Consider the following 23,667-nt stretch of genomic DNA (forward strand, 5'->3'; position numbering starts at 1 on the left):
GTCCATTGTTTATACCCACGTGCAGGCTCATCCTGACATGACCCTCCAAGCATGATAATTCCACCAGCCATACTGCTCGTTCTGTGCCTGATTTCCTGCAAGACAGGAATGTCAGTGTTCTGCCATGGCCAGCGAAGAGCCCGGATCTCAATCCCATTGAGCATGTCTGGGACCTGTTGGATTGGAGGGTGAGGGCTAGGGCCATTCCCCCCAGAAATGTCTGGAAACCCTTTCCACAGAGAACCCTCTGTGGAAAGGGTTCTACATGGAACCCAGAAGATTTCTACCTAGAACCAAAAGGGTTATACATGTACCTGGAATCAAAAAGGGATCTTCAAAGGGTTATCCTATGGGGACAGCCAAATAACCATTTTAGGTTCTAGATAGCACCTTTTTTCATAACAATTACATAAATATTTATCAATCAAGAGCTCACCTCTTTGGTTGAAGGACTGAAGCAATTCCCGGCACTATGTTGGAGTCAAATGGTATTTTATGTCCTCAGGCTGAACATATTCAAGGTCGTTAATATTCTCCACTCCAACATTTGCCCTCAGATGCACCGACAAAGATCTCACCATCTCGGTCTCCAACTCGGGCAGTTGGTGTTTAATTGCATCTTGAAGACCCTCCATCCTGACACTGGTTTAAGGAGAACACACTGAGTGATGCAGGGAAGCAAAGAAACCTGACACTTTATAAATTGGTAGTGGGTAATAATTACTCAGACTATCTTCATTAACACACACATAATTAATCAGAGAATCTGGTATAAAATGAACCGCGACATCGATCAGTGACAGACTGATACACCCCAACAATAAAATTAACATGTGATTCTGTGACCAATATCAGTGAGATCTTTCCAAATGTGTATCAGTCATCATTTTCTCCCATTAGAACAAGGCCTTTAGTGTGTTTTTACTTTGTATACAATTTTGAACATCTACAGTACTTTGCGAACACTTTTGACTGTACAGCTCCCTGAATGGCGTTGTTATTAATAATTGCTCCACAAATTAATTCATGACACCAACAACTTCAATACTATGTGGAAACAATTGGCAGCTGCATAAGTAAGATTGGAGTAACTGGTGGCTCTCAGGTAGTTTTCTGGCTCACTCCTTGAAGCAGGAGTGCTTGCTCTCAAACCTTGGTGTCCACAAACTAATGAGTCGCCCAAGTTGCAGGATGAGGTCGTGGTAGTGCAACGAGTTGTGATGCTTTGGTGCAAGGGCACTCTACCCCACAAGCAAAACTGTAGTTCGCCACATTTCTGTTTTTTTGCATGAGTAATGAATGCAGGGGCAAACATCTGTGGTGTGTGAGAGAGAGAGAAAGAGCGCTGTATCCCTTTGTTGAAACCAAGACTGTTCTCAGGGAAGTTGCTTTTCTTAGCAGGTACTACTGTAAAGAAATAAACTAAGAGTCATTTTTACAGGAGGCTTAAAATTAATAACAGTATTTTTCAGCATTTTACCCATTTGCAGTACAATCTACAGCATTAATGCTGTAAAACACATTAAAGGTATTTTACAATGAATTCTACATTGTTTTACTGTTGAAATTACAAGGAAAACCAACATAGTAAAGAACATAATTAAAGCCGTTTTTATTGAATAGAAAGAAGTAACATATATGAGTAAAAATAAATACTTTCTTGCTGCATTTCCAAACAGTACACAAGTACAAAAATAGGAGACAGATCTTTTTGAATAACTCCCTGTTCAAACAACACGTTTAGTTTAAAAACATTTGAATGCACAATGGAAGTACAGTATTATTGGAGAAAGTATTTTTCACCAAATATAAATCATATATATATATAAAAAGATGTTGCAAATCTAACATACAAAAAAGCCTATTGATTAATAATGTTCTAAAATGCTTGATAAAATAATACATCTCAAGCAAGCCTTATACAGTGCCTTCAGTAAGTATTCACACCCCTCAACTTTTTACACTTCTTGTCACTGGCCTACACACAATACCCCATAATGTCAATGCGGTATTATGTTTTTACAAATGAATTAAAATTGAAAAGCTGAAATCTCTTGAGTCATTAAGTATTGAACCCCTTTGCTAAGGCAAGCCAAAATAAGTTCAGGAATAAACATGTGTTTACAAAAGGAACATTGAATATCCCTTTGAGCAGGGTGAAGTTATTAATTACACTTTGGATGGTGTATCAATTCACCCAGCCACTACAAACATACAGGCATTCTTCCTAACTCAGAGGAAGGAAAACCGAGGATGGATCAACAACATCGTAGTTACTCCATAATACGAACCTAATTGACAGCATGAAACGAAGGAAGCCTGTACAGAATAAAAATATTCCAAAACATGCATCCAGTTTGCAACAAGGCACTAAAGTAACACTGCAAAAAATGTGGGCAAAGCAATACATTTTTGTCCCGAATACAAATCCAATACAACACATTACTGAGTACCACTCTCCATATTTCCAAGCATAGTGGTGACTGCATCATCTTATGGGTATGCTTGTAATCGTTAAGGACTGGGGAGTTTTTCAGGATAAAAAATAAACGGAATGGAGCTCAGCACAGGCAAAATCTGGTTCAGTCTGCTATCCACCTACGAGCAGGACAATAACCTAAAACACAAGACCAAATGGCCGAGTTACAGTTTTGACTTAAATTTACTTGGAAAAATATGACAAGACCCTGAAAATGGTTGTCTTGCAATGATCAACGACCAATTTGACAGAGCTTGAAGAATTGTAAAAATAATGAGCAAATGTTGCACAATCTAGATGTGGAAAGCTCTTAGAGACTTACCCAGAAATACTCACAGCTGTAATCAAAGGTGCTTCTACAAAGTATTGACTCAGGGGTGTGAATAGTTATGTAAATGGTATATTGCATTTTCATTAAATGAGCAAAAATGTCTAAAAACATGTTTTCCCTTTGTCTTTATGGGGTATTATGTGTAGATGGGTAAGGAAAAAAATCTATTTAATCCGTTTAGAATTCAGGCTGTAACACAACAATATGTGGAATAAATCAAGGAGTATGAATACTTTCTGAAGGCTCTGTATATATTGTGCTACTACTTCAGCTTTTGTTGCAAGTAAGCAGAATATCTGAGTATATAAAACAAAAAATGTTGAAGGTGTAGTCATAAAAAGCCATAAAAAGAATAGAAAAAACATTTTGAATATTCAAAATCATAATTATGACATTTATCAAAAGGAAAAGGATACAGTGCTATTAATAAAGCATGTAAACATCTTATGTATTTTGGTATCTTAGTAAAAATAACCTTTGAAGTAAAGCAAGTGCTGTTTATGACATATAGTCAGTGTTTTACTAAAGTAAGCTCTGCTAAAGACTGCTAAAAGGCACCATGAACGAGTGAGTAGTACTGAGTAGTACTCAGTAAAAAACAAATAACTGGCAGGTCTCCACTGTGAACATATGCTATGTAAAATCAGCAAAAAAAAAGTCCAGTATTTTAAAACTGCACAGCAAACTCTCCACATTCATTTACCAAAACAAAAAAGGGCTACAAATGTAGACAAAATGAGTAGACAAAATAAGTTTATATTGTACTTCAATCTGAAGTCCAGAGCATTTTAACAATGGTGAGGATATCTATGCACCATACTGGGGTTTATCAACCACTGAAATTTACAGATTTAAAAATAGAAATTTAAGATGACATTGGGACAATGAAACTCCCAAAGTCCAATCAAATATTTTTTAAATCTTGTAAACATTTTCATATATACAGTATAAAAATGAAGTATACCATTTCTATAAAACATTCCAGTGACTTTTTGTACAGATAGCCAAGATGGGTTTTCAGATGCCCTGGATGATGAGGTAACTCTCACTTATATATGGTGAAAGCAAAAACTAACTTCCAGTTCAAGAATATGGATACTTTAGAACAGTAGCACATGACAAATGTCAAAATGTCCAATATTGAGATGTCTTTACGTCTTTGTATTGATTTTACAGTACATTTTATAAATGTATTTTGGCATGGCTGAGAATGGAGCGTTCTTTATTGTCTCTCAGCATTTTTGTATTGAATGGTTTCAAGTATTACTTCACATTGGCATTTGGGAGAAGAACACGTACATTTCCCAATGTTGACATCATGAAAATGAAACAAAAATGTCTACTCATTGATAAAGAGATCTATATAAATTGTTATATAAAACTTTCTCTAGTTTTAGAAAATCAGTGTGGCATAAAAATATGTCTGACTTTGTGATTACAACAAATCCACTCAAAGACAACATGAGGGGAAGTAATTTGTTAAGAAGTAAAAGCAGTGTATAAAACCTTAAAACCCTAAAATAACACTTTGGCTTTTGCCTACCAGGGGATAACAAGATTGTCTAACTTGACATTGGCACTTCTGATTGAAGTGCCAATGTCAAGTTAGAACTACAGAGAGGTTGGTTAGGGAGGGCGCTATTCACATGCAAAGTAGTCCTTCAGAGGGGCAAACAGGTGTCTGATGACAGGTACGCTCCAGGACCTGCCCAGAAGCTTCTGCCTGGCACCGCGGCCCATGTTGGACACATCTGTGTAGTGGACCGGGAAGCCAAAGATCCTGGAGGGAACAGAGGATTAGAACAGTTTCTAAACGTGTGAGCGGCACAGTCTGAATAGAATTGTGGGTCTTGGTCTCACCCAATGATGTTTATAAAACCTGGATTGCTAATGCTATGTATTAGCCAATGAGAGACTTTGAAGCTACCGGTTGGCCATATTGGCACACCCTTTTAGGAGCAGTCCTCCATAGGAATACATGGAATTCTACAGTATATGAATAGAATGTTCTAAGGACAAAAATGTGTATTTAAGTTTTTGTTTGTTGCAGATGGGACAGTAACATTAGTACTCTCTAAAATACATGAAGGACAATGTTTTATCTTTATGTTTAGCTCACATAATATAATTTAAAAGCATACATGAAGGTGTTTGTAATAGAATAAATGTGTCAAAAACGAATGTAGACATTAATAAAAGCATATTCTATAGCTTCCAAAATCTTTTACAATTGAGGAGGAGTACCAAGATGGCTGCGCGGTGGCTTCAATACAGCTCTTCCTGTTAGTCATCCAGGGTTTATATACATCATTGGTCTCACCTCTCCAGCTCGGTGCACCACAGAATGTCCTCTTTGCCATTCATCATGACGGGAAAGTGCTGGTCTTTGCCCTGCTTGATGGAGTTGGCGCGCGTGGTGATGGTGCGCACCTTTCCAAACTACAGGACAGAGAAAATACACACTCATATTAACACTATACAGATGCGATCAAAATATTGACCCTCTTGCTCGATTCACTATTTCTTCTAAAATAAGTGGAAATTACCAAGGCAGCAGCTACTCTTCCTGGGGTCCAGCAAAAGGAAGGCAGTTATACAATTTTACATTTTGTGTGTGCCCTCAGGCCACTACTCTACTACCACATATCTACAATACAAAATCCATGTGTACGTGTGTGTATAGTGCGTATGTTATCAAGTGTGTGTATGCATGTGTCTCTTCCAGAGGTGTGGACTCGAGTCACATGACTTGGACTCAAGTCAGAAATATGATAACTTGCAACTCGACTTTGACTTTAACACCAATGACTCGTTGTCACGCCCTGGCCATAGAGAGGCTTTTTATTCTCTATTTTGGTTAGGCCGGGGTGTGACTAGGGTGGGCATTCTATGTCCTTTTTTCTATGTTTTGTATTTCTATGTCTTGGCCTGGTATGGTTCTCAATCAGGGACAGCTGTCTATCGTTGTCTCTGATTGAGAACCATACTTAGGTACCCTTTTCCCCCACCTGTTTTGTGGGAAGTTAACTATGTAGTTGTTCAGGGCACATAGCCCAAAGCTTCACGGGTGGTTTGTTGTTCTTCGTTTTGTCTGTGTCATTTTGATCCAGTCCTTCAGCCAGCCGTGACACTCATGACTTAACTTGCACTTGAGCCTTTTGACTCGAACCCACTTGATACCCTCCCCAAGCCCAAATATAAAATTGATGCTATTAAAAAAAAGTGTGCAGCGTGTCAACTCTTCATTTAAGAGATTACAGTTTGAACTGGACAGCAGCTAATCAAATCGTGCCAGCTGAGAAAAAGTTGTGCGTGGCTGTACAGAGGAACGTCGGCGGGTGAATTCAAATGGAGCGCTTGGAAAGATGATACCCCAAATTATTATTTTCAGATATAAAGACGCCGCTGTATCAACAAAAAAACAGATTGCAACTTGCAAAACTTGCAGGAAGAAAATTACAGACGGAGGCGCAACAATTTCCAACTTTGTTCAACATTTGAAGCTGCACAAAGAATCGTGGCTAATATAGCCGACAGCTATATAATTTATAACTTTGCTAGTGTAGCATGTAGGCTAACGTAACGTTAAATCAATGAGCCTCCACACAGTCATCAGTGCGGGAATGTGATCATTGCAACCAAGATTGAGCTACAACTGGCTAGGCAGTTGGTAGCCTAAATCCTGCCCGACTTTACTGCTGTTCCTAAAACCATTGACATACCTTAGCCTACTGTAACCACATACAGAGAGGATGTATGGGTTAAGGTTGGGCAATTGTGTACAAGCCTACATCGCCTGATTGCGCCTCATAGCGATCCTCGATAGTCAATCGCTATTGAGGGGGGGTCACGCCCTGACCTGAGTATTCTTTGTTTTCTTTATATATTTTGGTTAGGTCAGGGTGTGACATGGGTGATGTATGTGTTTTTGTACTGTTTAGGGTTTTTTGTAGGTTCATCGGGTTGTTTACCATCTAGGTGTTTATGTATGTCTATGGTTGCCTAGATTGGTTCTCAATTAGAGGCAGGTGTTTATCGTTGTCTCTGATTGGGAACCATATTTAGGCAGCCATCTTCTTTGGGTATTTCGTGGGTTAATGTCTATGTTATGTTGCATGTTAGCAGTGTTTCGATAGCAGTCACGTTCGTCTTGTTAGTTTGTTTTAGTGTATTTCGTATTTTTTCCGTCTTTCATTAAATCATGCATTCACACGACGCTGCGCTTTGTTCTCCTCAATACGACGATCGTGACGGGGGGGGGGGGTCTTTCTCATGGTCTTTCTCCTGGCTACCCATATATTTCCATGGAAATATAAAGTTTATTTGGAAAGTAATAAATATATATATATTTTTAAAAGCATTCATGATTTGCGTAAATGTAATATACTAACTATCACTAATATGAAAAGGTATTACATTTGGTGAAGAGCACATTATGACTTGTTTAGGACTCGAAACTCAGTTTAGGAGTTGAGACTTGTCGGTCTTGACTTGAGACTTGACTTGGGACTTGAGTGCTAAGACTTGAGACTTACTTGTGACTTGTAAAACAATGACTTGGTCCCACCTCTGGTTTCTTCACAGTCCCTGCTGTTCCATAAGGTGTATTTTTTATCATTTAAAAAAATACAATTTTACTGCTTGCATGAGTTTCTTGATGTGGAATAGAGTTCCATGTAGTCATGGCTCTATGTAGTACTGTGCATCTCCCATAGTCTGTTCTGGACCTTGGGACTATGACATTTGACCTTTACATTTTAGTCACTTAGCAGACACTCTTATCCAAAGCGATTTACAGTGCATTCATATTAAGATAGCTAGGTGAGACAACCACATATCACAGTTGTAGAAAGTAAATTCTTCCTCAATAAAGAAGTTATCAGCAAAGTCAGTGCTAGTAGGAAAGGACAAGTGCTTTTTTTTTTTTTTTTTTTTGGTCGGGGACATGATTAAGATATCTTATTTAAGATGTTCTTGACCGGAACTGTATATATTGAAGGAGACACAGAAGGACTGAGTGTGGTTTTATTCATATCTGTACTGTACTGTAATAGAATATACAATATATATGTACAAAAGTATTGTGGAAACACCTTCACATTAGTGGATTAGGCAATTTCAGCCACAGTCGTTGCTGACAGGTGTATAAAAATTAAGAAACACAGCCATGCAATCTCCATAGACAAACATTGGCAGTGGAATGGCCTTACTGAAGAGGTCAAAGACTTTCAACGTAACACCGTCATAGGATGCCACTTTCCAACTAGTCAGTTCGCCAAATTTCTGCCCTACTAGAGCTGCCTCGGTCAACTGTAAGTGCTGTTATTGTGAAGTGGAACAGTCTAAGACCAACAATGGCTCAGCCGCGAAGTCACACAAGTTCACAGAACCAGAAAGTGCTGAAGCGCGTAGCGTTTAAAAATCATCTGTCCTCGGTTGCAAAAATCACTACCGAGTCCCAAACTGCCTCTGGAAGCAACTTCAGCACCAGAACAGTTAGTCGGGAGCTTTGTGAAAAAGGTTTCTATGGCCGAGCAGCTGCACACAAGCCTAAGTTCGGCTGGAGTGGTGTAAACTGTCAAGTTTGGTGGTGGAGGAATAATCGTCTAGGGCTGTTTTTCAAGGTTTGGGCTAGGCCCCTTAGTTCCAATGAAGGGAAATCTTAACGCTACAACATACAATGACATTGTAGACGATTCTGTGCTTCCAACTTTGTGGCAACAGTTTGGGGAAGGCCCTTTCCTGTTTCAGCATGACAATGCCCCAGTGCATAAAGCGAGGTCCATACAGGAATGGTTTGTTGAGATTGGTGTTGAAGAACTTGACTGGCCTGCACAGAGCCGTGACCTCAATGAACCCTATCGAACACCTTTGGGATGAATTGGAATGCTGAGTGCGAGCCAGGCCTAATCACCCAACATCAGTGCCCGACCTCACTAATGCTCTTGTGGCTGAATGGAAGCCCTGCAAGTCCCTGCAGCAATGTTCCAACATCTAGTGGAAAGCTTTTCCAGAAGAGTAGATACTGTTAGTGTAGCAAAGGAGGGACCAACTGCATATTATTGCCCATGATTTTGGAATGAGATGTTTGACGAGCAGGTGTCCACATACTTTTGATCACGTGGTGTGTGTTTTCTGTGGGATATTGTGAAATATACACTCAGTGGCCAGTTTATTGGCTACAAAATCCCATTCACAAAAATGGTTCATGTGGCCGTGGCTTGCTATATAAAGCAGGCAGACAGGCATTGAGACATTCAGTTACTGTTCGATTGAACATTAGAATGGGCAAAACGAGTGACCAAAGCAACTTTGAGCGTGGTATGATCGTCTGTGCCAGGCGTGCCGGATCCAGTATCTCAGAAATGGCCGGCCTCCTGGGCTTTTCATGTACAACAGGAGTTACCGAGAATGGTGCGACAAACATACAGTCAGCGGGCAAAAAACGAATTCCGGTTCCTGTTGCGTCATGCTGATGGCAGAGTCAGGATTTGGCGTAAGCATGAGTCCATGGCCCCATCCTTCCTGGTGTCAACGGTACAGCCTGGTGGTGATGGTGTAATGTTGTGGGGAATGTTTTACTGGCACACGTTGGGCCCCTTAATACCAATTGAGCAACATGTCCATGCCCCAGAGAATTCAGGCTGTTCTGGGGGGCCCCATCCGGTACTAGATGGGGGTACCTTATAAACTGGCCACTGAGTGTATATTGTAATATACTGAAATAAAACCACTTGTTGATTTTTGTCCAGTTCCACTGATTGAAGAAAAGGTAGATAGTGTTACCTTAGCCACACGGCCATGTTCCAGACAGTCCTGTAGCTCTAGCTTGTCCATCCCAGATGCACACCGAGGCCTGGCACATGAACAATGGTAATGTGATATGGAATACGAGATATCCATAAATGGCCATTTAATTTACGGTAATGTTTCCACTAGATTTCAATTGGTAACCATGTGTACTTTCTGGCATTGACTTTATTTCAATACAATTGACAACTACCAAAGTAAAAGTAATTCATAGGATATAACTGTGTAGTTACCAACCATGCAATTAGGTCATTTTTGTATTGTAAATTAAAAACAGGAATATGAAAGACTGTGTTATTATAGGAAAACAAGTAGACTGTGGGCATCACACACCTGTTCATCCCTGGTAGGTTGCCCCAGAAGTACCTAGCCCTGTGAGCCGCAGACACCTCAATGGCATCGATCATCACTGGATTGCACTGTCGGACACACACACATATACATTTAACATCCCACAGCTATCTATCATGGGTTACACATTTTCGCTCTTTACAACGCCTTTGTGTTATGTTGTGAGTCCACAACGACATATAAAGACTACAACAACTTTTAAAACGCTCTAATGAAGTAATGCCAAAGACCTCTGAGATTGTCACTTGTATTGTATTGATATTGTGGATATAACAAACCTCGAGGAAACGAGAGATGTCCCTCTTGTCATTGACGCCCATGGCGACCACATTCTCGAACATCCAGAAGAATGGGCGGTCCTCGCCCTCCTTGGGCTTGGCCTCACTCAGCAGGCGGTAGAACTCAAAAAACAACCTCCCTGTGCCCTCTGGACAGACAGACAGACGGGGGATGAGGAGATTTTTAATACAGTCCAATGTTGACTGAATAACAATATATATCAATTGCAAATATCTCTTTGATTGCTGTACCTTTAATGTATATGGAAAACAAGGTATAAGTTTATACTATGCATATAAGAGGGAATGTATAGAAATGACATTTTATTAGAACTACTTCCCTGCCACTTCAGCCTGTAACACTTGGCATGGAGTGTAATTGGAGTGAAGTGAAGCATGCTTCGCAACACATTTATTGAAGTTTGATTAAGATTAATAGATTTTTTTTGTGTGTGAATTTTTACCCCCTTTTCTCCCCAATGTCGTGGTATTCAATTGTTAGTAGTTACTATCTTGTCTCATCGCTACAACTCCCGTACGGGCTTGGGAGAGACGAAGGTCGAAAGCCATGCGTCCTCCGAAACACAACCCAACCAAGCCGCACTGCTTCTTAACACAGCGCGCATCCAACCCGGAAGCCAGCCGCACCAATGTGTCGGAGGAAACACTGTGCACCTGGCGACCTGGTTAGTGTGCACTGCGCCCGGCCCGCCACAGGAGTCACTAGTGCGCGATGAGACAAGGATATCCCTACCAGCCAAACGATGCAGTGCCCTAGACCACTGCACCACCAGGGAGGCCCAATTGATACTTTTTTATGAAGTTTTTTACCGTACAGTCCCTTCCTGGCGGGGTTGACGATAGATAGGTCGTTACAGGGGCTTCCTCCTATCACCAGGTCAAATGGGCCCCACTCTTCTATCTGTGTGAGACAACAGCACCACCTACTGTCAGACTGAGTGTAACACAAGTCAATGCCCCAACATTTGTACCCATCTGTAGTCAGGGCCTTTTCTCATTCCCAATCCCCTCTACTCTATCCCTACATAGCGTCACCTCCCCCCATCCATATTACCAAACAACCCCAACATAGGATAGTATATAACCCCCACTGGAATCTCCAATTACATTGAATGAACAGGACAAAATACAAACCCTTCAACCCAAAAAGGCCTGTGGTGTTGATGGATTTCTAAATGAAATTATCAAATATACAGACCACAAATTATAATTGGCTATACTAAAAACTTTAACATAATCCTCAGCTCTGGCATCTTCCCCAATATTTGGAACCAAAAACTGATCACCCCCACCCATAAATGTGGAGACAAATTTGACCCCAATAACTACCGTGGGATATGCATCAACAGCAACCTTGGGGAAAACCTTCTGCATTATCATTAACAGCAGGCACTTACATTTCCTCTACTAAGCAAATGTCATATTGTCTTTTTACTAAATTAACATACGACAGACCACATATTCACCCTGCACACCCTTACTAACAAACAAACAAAACAAAAACAACGTTTTCCATTGCTTTGTTGATTTCATAAAAGCTTTTGACTCAATTTCGCCTGAGGGTCTGCTATACAAATTGATGGAAAGCGGTGTTGGAGGAAAAACATACAACATTATAAAATCCATGTATACAAACAACAAGTGTGCGTTAAAATTGACAAAAAAACACACCTTTTTCTCCACAGGGCCGTGGGGTGAGACAGGGAGACAGCTTGAGCCCCACCCTCTTCAACATATATATCAACAAATTGACGAGGGCACTAGAACAGTCTGTAGCACCCGACCTCACCCAAATAGAATCTGAAGTCAAATGTCTTCTGATGATCTGGTACTTCTGTCCCCAACCAAGGAGGACCTAAAGCAGCACTTAAGATCTTCTCCACAGATTCTGTCAGACCTGGGCCCTGAGATTAAATGTTCCAAAAAAGTTCCACGAATACAAATTCCATCTAGACACCTTTGCCCAAGAGCACACACAATAACAGCACCCAGGGTAACTTCTGCAAAGCTGTGAACGATCTGAAAGAAAAGGCAAGAAGGGCCTTCTAAGACATCAAATGGAACTTAAAATTCAACATCCCAACTAGGATCTTGCTAAAAATACTTGAATAAGTTGTAGAATCCATTGCATGCAGAATTATGCAAAAAAAAATCCTGTGTGCAACATAAAACACCAACTAATGCATGCAGAGCAGAATTAGGATGATCCCCGCGATTGATCAAAATCCAGAAAAGAGCTATAAAATTCTACAACCACCTAAAAGGAAATTATTCCCAAACCTCCATAAAAAAGCCATCACCTACAGAAATATGAACCTAGAGAAGAGTCCCCTAAGCAATCTGGTCCTAGGGCTCTGTTCACAAACATAAACAGACCCCACAGTGCCACAGGACAGCAACACAATTGAGAACAAATGAGAAAACAAAAAGATAATTACTCAACACTTTGGAAAGAATTAACCAAAAGAACAGAGCAAACTGGAGTACACAGTGGCAGAATACCTGACCACTGTGACTGACCCAAAATCAAGGAAAGCTTTGACAATGTACAGACTCAGTGAGTTTTGCCTTGCTATTGAGACAGGCAGTCGTAGGCAGACCTGACTCTCAAGAGTCGCTATGTGTACACTGCCCACAAAATGAGTTGGAAACTGAGCTTCACTTACTAACCTCCTGCCAAATGTATGACCATATTAGTGACACATATGTCCCTCATATTACACAGACCCACAAAGAATTTCAAAACAAATCCAATTTTGATGAACTCCCATATCTATTAGGTGAAATACAAGTGTGCAATCACAGCAGCAAGATTTGTGACCTGTTGCCACAAGAGAAGGGAAACCTGTGAAGAACAAACATTATTGTAAATACAACCCAAATTTATGTTAATTTATTTTCCCTTTTGTACTTGAACTATTTTCACATTGTTACAACACTGTACATAGCCATAATATGTATGGCATTATAATGGCGCTGGAGAAGAATGCAGACGTTTTACGTGTACCCAACCGATTGTGTTTTATTGCTCGTTTATTAGCATTTTTTGTAACTTATTATTTAAACTTATTTTGTACATAATGTTGCCGCTCATCACGGACTGGCAGAATCCTTTATTTATTTTATACTGCTTTCTCGGGAACAGGCCAAGATTCCCGTGATTTGCGTGAAGAGGAGGCGGATAAAAAAGGCTGCCTTCTGAGAATTCTTAGGCGATCAAATAAAGCCCCACTTCCTTCCATTCTGCTAGCAAACGTGCAATTTTGATTTATTTATTTCACCTTTATTTAACCAGGTAAGCAAGTTGAGAACAAATTCTCATTTACAACTGCGACCTGGCCAAGATAAAGCAAAGCAGTTCGACACATATAACAACACAGAGTTACACATGGAGTAAAACAAACAGAAATAAGGGAGGTAAAGGCAATAAATAGGCCATGGTGGCGAAGTAAATACAATACAGCAATTAAAACACTGGAATGGTAGATTTGACAGTAGATGAGTGTGCAAAGTAGACAAACTGGGGAGCAAAGGAGCAAAATAAATAAATAAATACAGTAGGGGAAGAGGTAATTGTTTGGGCTATTTATAGATGGGCTATGTACAGGTGCAGTGATCTGTGAGCTGCTCTGACAGCTGGTGCTTAAAGCTAGTGAGGGAGATAAGTGTTTCTAGTTTCAGAGATTTTTGTAGTTTGTCCCAGTCATTGGCAGCAGAGAACTGGAAGGAGAGGCAGCCAAAGGAGGAATTGGCTTTGGGGGTGACAAGTGAGCTATACCTGCTGGAACGCGTGCTACGGCAATCTTTGGAGAATAAAAACAATGACCTCCGCGCAAGATTAAACTACCAACAGGACATTCAAAACTGTAATATCAGTCGTGGCTGAACGACGACACTATCAACATACGCTGTACCGGCAGGATAGAACAGTGGCGCCTGGAAAGACAAGGGGGGGGTGGACAATGTATTTTTGTAAATAACAGCTGGTGCACGATATCTAATGAAGTCTCGAGCTATTGCATCTCATGATAAGCTGTAGACCACACTATCTACCTAGAGAGTTTTCATCTGTATTTGTCATAGCTGTTTACATACCACCACAGTCAGAGGCTGCCACTAAGACAGCATTGAATGAGCTGTATTTCTGCCATAAGCAAACAAGAAAACGCTCACCCAGAGGCGGCGCTCCTAGTAGCCGGGGACTTTAATGCAGAGAAACTTAAATCTGTTTTTCCACATTTCTATCAGCTGGTTAAATGTGCAACCAGAGAAAAAAAAAACTCTGGTCCACCTTCACTCCACACACAGAGACGCATAAAAAGTTCTCCCTCGCCCTCTATTTGGCAAATCTGACCATAATTCTATCCTCCTGATTCCTGCTTTCAAGCTTAAATTAAAGGAGGAAGCACCAGTGACTCGGTCAATAAAAAGTGGTCAGATGAAGCCGATGCTAAGCTACAAGACTGTTTTGCTAACACAGACTGGAATATGTTCCGGGATTCCTCCGATGGCATTGAGGAGTACACCATATATGTCATTGGCTTCATCAATAAGTGCATCGATGACGTCGTCCCCACAGTGACCATACGTACATACCCCAAACAGAAGCCATGAATTACAGACAACATCTGCACTGAGCTTAAGGGTAGAGCTGCCGCTTTCAAGGAGCGGGACTCTAACCCGGAAGCTTATAAGAAATCATGCTATGCCCCCCGACGAACCATCAAACAGGTAAAGAGTCAATACAGGACTAAGATCGAATCGTACTACACTGGCTCTGATGCTTGTCGGATGGGCTTGCAAACCATTACAGACTACAAAAGGGAAGCACAGCTGAGAGCTGCCTGGTGACACGAGCTAAACTACTTCTATGCTCGCTTCGAGGCAAATATCACTGAAACATGCATGAGAGCACCAGCTGTTCCGGAAGACTGTGTGATCACGCTCTCCGCAGCCGATGTGAGTAAGGTCAACATTCACAAGGCTGCAGGGCCAGATGGGTTACCAGGACGTGTACTGCGAGCATGCGCTTACCAACTGGCAAGTGTCTTCACTGACATTTTTAACCTCCCCTGTCCAAGTCTGTAATACCAACATGTTTTAAGCAGACCACCATAGTGCCTGTGTCCAAGAACAAAGGTAACCTGCCTAAATGACTACCGAACCGTAGCACTCACATCTGTAGCCATGAAGTGCTTTGAAAGTCTTGTCATGGCTCACATCATCACCATAATCCCAGAAACTCTAGACCCACTCCAATTTGCATACTGCCCCAGCAGACCCACACCACAGATGATGCAATCTCTATTGCACTCAACAATGCCCTTTCCCACCTGGACAAAAGGAACACCTATTGGAGAATGCTATTCATTGACTACAGCTCAGCATTCAACACCATAGTGCCCTCAAAGCTCATTAATAAGCTAAGGACCCTGGGACTAAACACCTCCCTCTGCAACTGGATCCTGGACTTCCTGACGGGCCACCCCAGGTGGTAAGGGTAGGTAACAACACATCCGCCACGCTGAAACTCAACACGGGAGCCCTTCAGGGGTGCTTGCTCAGTCCCCTCCTGTACTCCCTGTTCACTCATGACTGCACGACCAGGCACGACTCCAACACCATCATTAAGTGGTAGGCCTGATCACAGACACATTGTTGTCTATGTAATGTAGTGTTTAATTCATTTGTCAGGTCAAGCCATCTCTGGTGACCATACACCCAGATTATCTGCAGGGAACTAGAGTGGAGACCATAAAAACACAGACACTAGTAGGACAGAAATGTCTATTAGTTAAATATAAATTGTTAACCTTTAATATCAAATAGATCAGGTAAATATGCAATTTGTCTACCACACGTCTTGGTCAGTGTTGTATTCGGCACATGTGACTAATATAATTTGATTTGACATTTGAAATGTCTCGATTCCTTTGAAACTTTTGTGAGTGTCATTTTTACAGTTAATTTCTGATTGTTAATTTGTTTACTATCTATTCCACTTGCTTTGGCAATCTAAACATTTTCCCCATGTCAATAAAGCCTGTTGAATTGAATAGAGAGAGAGAGAGTGAGTAGTAGTGCTACTGAGACTCTTACGCAACTTGGAGGGGGTGGTGGCCGTTGACTACCTACTGCCTAAGGGTTATGTGAGAGGGGTTGTAGGTTCCCAAAACAGCCAGGCCGACCCTCTTCGGGCCCAGACCCTCTTTGAGGAGTGCTCTGAATCGTTGACAAAGGGATGAATGAGTTCTGGGGGATTTACTCTGACAAGAGGCTGTGCTTTGTCCTCTAACCCAGATGACGTCAAGGACTCGCATGCAACCCGGCAGCGCGTCCCTCTCTGCCACAGTGGCGGAGTGTTGTGTTTAGCTATGACTTGGGAGTAGAGGGGGAAGTTGTATTTTGTTATGAACAGGGATGAAAGCTGGGTGGCTCAAGGTTTGTGTGGCTAATGTTGTGTGTGTGTGTTGTGTTGAAGCACTCAAAAGAGCCCTCAAGAGCCCATGTGTCTGTATATGTTTCATTGTGGATCCACAAAGTAGGGCAGGGGAGCATTCACTATTATAACAGCTATTAAGCTAATAAGGCACTACTGTCCTGTCTGGACAGGCAATAGCCCACAGAAAAAGCAGTAAACAGGTGTGTCGTATGTGCAAATGTTTGCATTTCGAAAGACACTGAGGACTACCCCATGAGACATAAAGGCACTAGCCCTTGGTTCTTGGCAATTTATTCCCATATGATAAATAATATGAATAATGTAGACCAGTTCAGATGATAATCCTCAGATGTTGAATAAAGAGCAGGACCAGAAAGAAATGTTTCATGAAGCACCTGCTTTACACAACAACAAAATCAGTCTTTGGGGAAGGGATTGGATTTTTGCTATAGAGACAAACTTAGTACTATCCCTTCTCACTCCTCCCTCTATTTGACTTGACTCAGATTAAGTTTGCTCTGCCCATCCAGTTGTCAGTAATGCAAAGAGAGAAAGACAGGGAAAGAGATGTGTTCTGCTTACATTTTTTCTGGTGATGTTGCGCACGTCGTGCACGTACTGGATTCTTCCTTCATGTCGGACGACCCCCACCGATATGGAATCCTCACACACCTCTGATGCAATATAATGGTCCACTTTGAATCCTAGGTCTCGTAGGACTAAGTAGCCTAGACACATGCACCCACACACATGGAAATATACAGTACCAGTCAGAAGTTCAGACACACCTAATCATTCAAGGGTTTTTCTACATTGTAGAATAATAGTGACGATATCAAACTATGAAATAACACACATGGAATCATGTAGTAAGCAAAAATGTGTTTGACAAATCAAAATATATTTTATATTTGAGATTCTTCAAAGTAGCCACCCTTTGCCTTGATGAAAGCTTTGCACACTCTTGGCATTGCACACAACTTGCAAGCACCCGGCCCGACACAAGGAGTCGCTAGAGCGCAATGGGGACAAGGAAATCCTGGCCGGCCAAACCCTCCCTTAACCTGGACGACGCTGGGCCAATTGTGCGCCGCCTCACTGGTCTCCCGGTCACGGCCGGCTGTGACACAGCTCGAACCCGGGTCTGTAGTGACGCCTCAAGCATTGTGATGCAGTGCCTTAGACCGCTGCACCACTCGGGAGGCCCTCTGAATATTACACTTGACACCTATGCGCACACACTTACCAGTGGCGATGCCATCAAACAATGAGAGTACGCGGATGGGGTGCCTCTGTTCTGCAGGGACAGCCCGGTAGATATTTGGGCTTTCCTGAGAAACATATAGACCAAATCACAATGTTTATATAAACAACCACATCTATGTAGTAATGTTGCTATGAGTGGAACCCTGAGGTTTTCCAGACCCTGTGACCTGAGCAAGGAGAATGGCAGGCCCTAGATGCTGTATGAGATAAATTGTTTTGTGATCAGTATTGTGACAAGGGCCAATGTGAGGAGTTAAGTATCTTGATGGGACTCACAAACTCCTGGCCGTTGTCGTTGATAAAGAACTCCTGCAGCTTCATGCTCCAATTGTGGCGTTGTTTGAGCACACCGTAGGGCTGCAGGGGCTGGCACATGTAGCAGCGCCATGGGTCCAGGTTACGGGCACTGTTCGACGCCCCCGCGCCCACCAGAATGTCCAGGCATTCTACACAGAAACACCTGCATGAGGAGGAAGGAGACAGACGGAGATGTGTGAAATAAGGTTGAGGGGGAAGGAGGGGAGAGAGGGAGATGAATGAATAAGGGAGGGGATAGGGGGGAGAGACAGATGGAAAGCAACGATAGGAGGCAGGAGGAACTAGTGGTAAAAAAAAGGTGACATGAGAGAAAAAAATACTTCTAATCAACAGGTGAAAGAAAGTAGAAGCTGACTGAACATACAGAAGTTAAAAATTAACTAAGATACAGTCTGTGTTCCCTATATAGTGCACTACTTAGTAGTTGACAATAAAGGGAAAAGGGTGTGATTTGGAACACACTCAGTAGAATACAGAGTTACAGTTGAAGAAGTGAGTGTTGAGTCCCACCTGCAGCAGTTGGCGTTCCCACACAGTAACACCTCGCGCCCCCCGCAGCACACGGTACAGTACGATTGGTAGCCATCGTCATCATACATGTAGGAGATCTCAAGATACACGTCCTAACACACACAAAGATAAACACAAATTAACAACAATATCCAGATGCCAGTGTTCTACATACTGACAAACAGAACCAAATTTTCAAAATGCAAATTCTTGGCACCAGGATTAACTAGGTGTATGTCTGGTGAGCCAGGAGATCAAACAAGAATGTGAATGCAAACAGGACCGGCCCTCACATTAGGCAGGATTAAGCGGCCGCCTGGGGCTGCAGATTGATGAGGGCAGCATTTTCCGAGCTAAACTGACCAAGACGTGAGGTTGACAAATTACATATTTACCTGATCTATTTGATATTAAAGGTTAACAATTAACATTTAACTAATAGTAAGACATTTCTGTCCTACTAGTGTCTGTGTTTTTATGGTCTCCACTCTAGTTCCCTGCAGATAATCTGGGTGTATGGTCACCAGAGATGGCTTGACCTGACAAATGAATTAAACACTACATTACATAGACAACAATGTGTTTTACTAGAGATGGATTGCTCTACTCCCAAGATCTCATTGTCTCAAAATCATCCTGGCAACTGGGAAACTAAGCCAGGGTTAAGACAACAACCCCATGCAGATGACGACAGGATGAACCCAGAGTGGCTTATAATGTCCTAATCTGCATGGGAGTGTAAGGACTGACGCTGGAGTCGAGAAGCAGGTACGAGGAGTCAACATTTAATTAGGGACAGACATGGAACAGGACATTAACAGCTTCAGAACTGGGTAAAACACAGACGTAAGACAATGAATACAGCAGTGGGGAACAGAGATGGGGAACTGACAAATATAGGAGAGGTAATAAACAGGTGATTGAGTCCAGGTGAGTCCAATAAATCGCTGATGCGCGTGATGAGGGAAGACAGGTGTGTGTAACGATGGTGGCAGGAGTGCGTAATGCTGGGGAGCCTGGCAACCTCGAGCACCAGGGGGAAGAGCAGGAGCAGGCTTGACAGGGAGGTGTGGAACCAACCATGAGTGAGCATTCTTAGTGTCAGCTATATAAAGAACTCTGCATTTGTGTAAAGGTTAGGCTACTCAGCCCAAAGGTCAAGACTGTGGGATAGTCTCATTACTGCAATAATGAATCGATAGTAAATAAAGATGATTGTTTGAAGAAATGACAGTCTTTCTCAGTATGAATTTCCACCTCCAACAACACATAACGTAATTCTGCCCAAAAACAATGAAAACATAAATACAGGCAAGTGTCTGGAACTCTATATCAGAGGGATGCAACACCATTCTTCCACGAGAAATTCTATCATTTGGTGTTTTGTTGATGGTGGTGGAAAAAGCTCTCAGGCTCCGCTCCAGAATCTCACATAACTGTTCAATTAGGTTGAGATCTGGTGACTGAGACACACACACAATTATCTGTGATTAATTGTGATTATCAGTTAAGATTTTCAAACACTTGGTTGAAAACTTCTGTCAGACATGGCTAAAACAAGAGTCAGGGTCTCTCTAAAATGAGATCATATGAATTTATACCAACTGTGCTAACTGAATGCAAAACCAACACTGTTTTATTTACCTTTTTAAATACTGCCATACCACTGAAAATGTGCCCTTCTTTGGCACAAAATCGACATTCTCGTTAGCACTAGCAACAATCATGTTTCCGACACTTACTCTGCACTCAGGTTTTTAGACAGAAATACCTTATTTACATAAGTATTCAGACCTTTGCTATGCGACTCGAAATTAAGCTCAGGTGCATCCTGTTACCATTAATCATCCTTGAGATGTGTCTACAGCTTGATTGGAGTCCACCTGTGGTAAATTCAATTGATTGGACATGATTTGGAAAGGCACACACCTGTCTATATGTTACGAATCCCTTTTGGCCCGACAGTCTAGGGGGGATGGTAATGAGACCCGTAACATAAATCATGCAAATTATTATTGTGACAAAGTAAAAGTGTGAACGAAATAACCACGACAACAGAAATCTACCGTCAAACTCCAGGTTTATTTATAAACACACGGTAATGGGGGGAGCAGGAAAAGGGGCTGAGCTGGACCCAAGGAAAGAAACAATAAGTATTCAAAAACACCCCTAAGCTAGACTAGCCTACTTTAACAACAGCTAACTAACTAACCAAAAATACAGTGGGTGGTCCGCCCAGTTCTAACTAGTGTATTTAACAAAGTTCACCTACGGGTAGTGTATGCCCATGGGCGACTTGTCTTGGTTTCCCCCTTTTCCCACCAGCAACAAACAAACACCATAACCAAAAACAATACTCACAGGTGATGACAAAGTGCTATGGAGGTGCTTAAACAAAAGAGAGGTTAAGACACAAAGCGAGAGTTAAACACAGAGACCTACAGACATGGCATTTACAGAGAGATTGAGCTAGAGATTGAGCTCTAGAACAAACAAATGATGGTTAACAAATGCTTGAAGTTTTTAAACCATGGGGAAGGAACTGTGATAGGGTAGGAAATAGGAGTTCAAAAAAGTGTGTCTTCTGATTGATGATTGATTGTTGACTGATTGGGGAGTGATGATTTTCACCTGTGAGGGGAGAAGGAGAGAAAAGAAACACACACACAGGATACACACACACACACAGGATAACTGTATCCGTAACACTATATAAAGGTCCCACAGTTGACAGTGCATGTCAGAACAAGAGCTCCATGACAGGATTGTGTCGAGGCACTGCTCTGGTGAAGGGTACCAAACATTTCTGCAGCTTTGAAGGTCCCCAATAACACAATGGCCTTCATCATTCTTAAATAGAAGAAGTTTGGAACCCCAAGACTCTTCCTAGAGCTGGCCGCCCGGCCAAATTGAGAGAAGAAGGGAGAAGGGCCTTGGTCAGGGAGGTGACCAAGAACCCAAAGGTCACTCTAACAGAGCTCTAGAGTTCCTCTGTGGAGATGGGAGAACCTTCCAGAAGGACAACCATCTCAGCAGCACTCCACCATTTAGGCTTTTATGTTAGAGTGGCCAGACGGAAGCCACTCCTCAGTAAAAGGCACATGCCAGGCGGCTAGGAGTTTTCCAAAAGGCACCTAAAGGACTCTCAGACCACAAGATCTCAGACCATGAGAAACAAGATTCTCTGGTCTGACGAAACCAAGATTGAACTCTTTGGCCTGAATGCTAAGTGTCACGTCTGGAGGAAACCTAGCACCATCCCTATGGTGAAGCATGGTGGTGGCAACATCATGCTGTGGGGACTGTGGAAGCCTAGTCAAGATTGAGGGAAAGATGAACGGAGTAAAGTACAGAGAGATCCATGATAAAAACTTGCCAAAGCGCTCAGGACCTCAGACTGGGATGAAGGTTAATCTTCCAACAGGACAACGACCCTAAGCACATAGCCAAGACAATGCAGGAGTGGTTTCGGGATAAGTCTCTGAATGTCCTTGAGTGGCCCAGTCAGAACATCTCTGGACAGACCTGAAAATAGCTGTGCAGCGACGCACTCCGTCCAACCTGACAGAGGTTGAGAAGATCTGCAGAGAAGGATGGGAGAAACTCCCCAAATACAGGTATGCCAAGCTTGTAGCATCATACCCAAGAAGACTGAAGGCTGTAATCACTGCCAAAGGTTCTTCAACAAAGTTCTGAGTAAATGGTCTGAATACTTTTGTAAATGAGATATTACTTTTTTTTTTTTAATCGAATACATTTGCAAAAATGTAAAAAGAAAAAAAACTGGTTTTGCTTTGTCATTATAGGGTATTGTGTGTAGATTGATGAGGGGGAAAAACAATTTAATCCATTTTAGAATAAGGCTGTAAGGTAACAAAATGCAAAAAGTCTGAATACTTTCCAAATGCGCTGTATAAAGGACAAATTGGTAATACCAAAACTGTAAATTGGTGCATGTCATTCTCCTTATTTAAATTGTTACTAAAGCCAGAAACAATCTCTTTTTTATGTTTTGTCTAGGCGACAGAACGATTTTCAAATTGGTAGGGCTATGTTTCGCTCATCCATAAAAACACACAGATATCAGTTATTTTAGCCTACCTTTAAAAAAATGAATATTATATCCATATCAGGTGTTGTTATCTTGATCATCTGAGTAAACAAGCACATTTGCAACATTCTTTCTTCTATTAGGCTACTTTCTGACAGTATCAGACTTTTTAAAAAAGTGATAGATTTACGGGGGGGGGGGCTGATCCAAATCTAAGTGTCAGGAAAAAAATGCCCCACTCTTCCCAACATTAAAAATATTTTCACAGGACCCTGCCCTTGTACTGTAAAATAAACGGAATATCCCTCCCCCGGGATGACACAATAAAGTCGGGGACTTATTTCCATTATGGTCCTTTATTTTTTTAATACATAAACACATACAATTACATAGAAACAGACATTACAAAGAGACGAAAAATGCTCAACCTTCAGATGAGCATGAGGGGGGAGTTTAAGTACCATTCTTACAAGCTTGTTTGGCTGGTAGCTTATTCTTTAAATATTTGGGGCTGCTGGTGAACCATGATGTGCAGGCATCATCAAAGTGACACAGGACTAGCGCACTTGCCAGAGTCTTTATATATATATATATATACCAATTGGCGATAGATTTTCATGTGAATATTCAAAAATCTTCCTAAAAACAATATGCCATTTCAGAGTTTCTCTTTGGAAAATTTGGCGCCAGACAACTTGACAGGGAAGACTTAAATTCACCTGACATTTGAGAAATTTTATAGACATCCATATGCATTCAGATCAGACTAAGCGCCATCAAAAAATTTGGGATGTTTGCCAAATGAGCCAT

At 41.6% G+C, this 23,667-nt stretch overlaps 1 protein-coding gene across 4 annotated transcripts in view; it reads right to left on the reverse strand.

The window, feature by feature from the left end:
* Nucleotides 1-1,588: 1,588 nt before the first annotated feature.
* Nucleotides 1,589-23,667, reverse strand: part of LOC115102197 (DNA (cytosine-5)-methyltransferase 3B-like) — a 75,650-nt gene continuing 53,571 nt past the window's right edge. For all 4 annotated transcript variants that reach the window (XM_029621868.2, XM_029621867.2, XM_029621866.2 and 1 more), the window contains 10 exons: nucleotides 18,807-18,919; nucleotides 18,255-18,438; nucleotides 17,959-18,043; nucleotides 17,295-17,440; nucleotides 11,081-11,171; nucleotides 10,250-10,398; nucleotides 9,954-10,039; nucleotides 9,597-9,666; nucleotides 5,131-5,249; nucleotides 1,589-4,590 (listed from right to left, as the gene is read on the reverse strand). In XM_029621868.2, the coding sequence (XP_029477728.1) occupies nucleotides 4,449-4,590; nucleotides 5,131-5,249; nucleotides 9,597-9,666; nucleotides 9,954-10,039; nucleotides 10,250-10,398; nucleotides 11,081-11,171; nucleotides 17,295-17,440; nucleotides 17,959-18,043; nucleotides 18,255-18,438; nucleotides 18,807-18,919 (1,185 nt within the window). In that variant the 3' untranslated portion in view covers nucleotides 1,589-4,448. The remainder of the gene's footprint in view (nucleotides 4,591-5,130; nucleotides 5,250-9,596; nucleotides 9,667-9,953; nucleotides 10,040-10,249; nucleotides 10,399-11,080; nucleotides 11,172-17,294; nucleotides 17,441-17,958; nucleotides 18,044-18,254; nucleotides 18,439-18,806; nucleotides 18,920-23,667) is intronic.

This window comes from Oncorhynchus nerka, linkage group LG20, assembly GCF_034236695.1.
Source record: "Oncorhynchus nerka isolate Pitt River linkage group LG20, Oner_Uvic_2.0, whole genome shotgun sequence".
NCBI lineage: Eukaryota > Metazoa > Chordata > Actinopteri > Salmoniformes > Salmonidae > Oncorhynchus > Oncorhynchus nerka.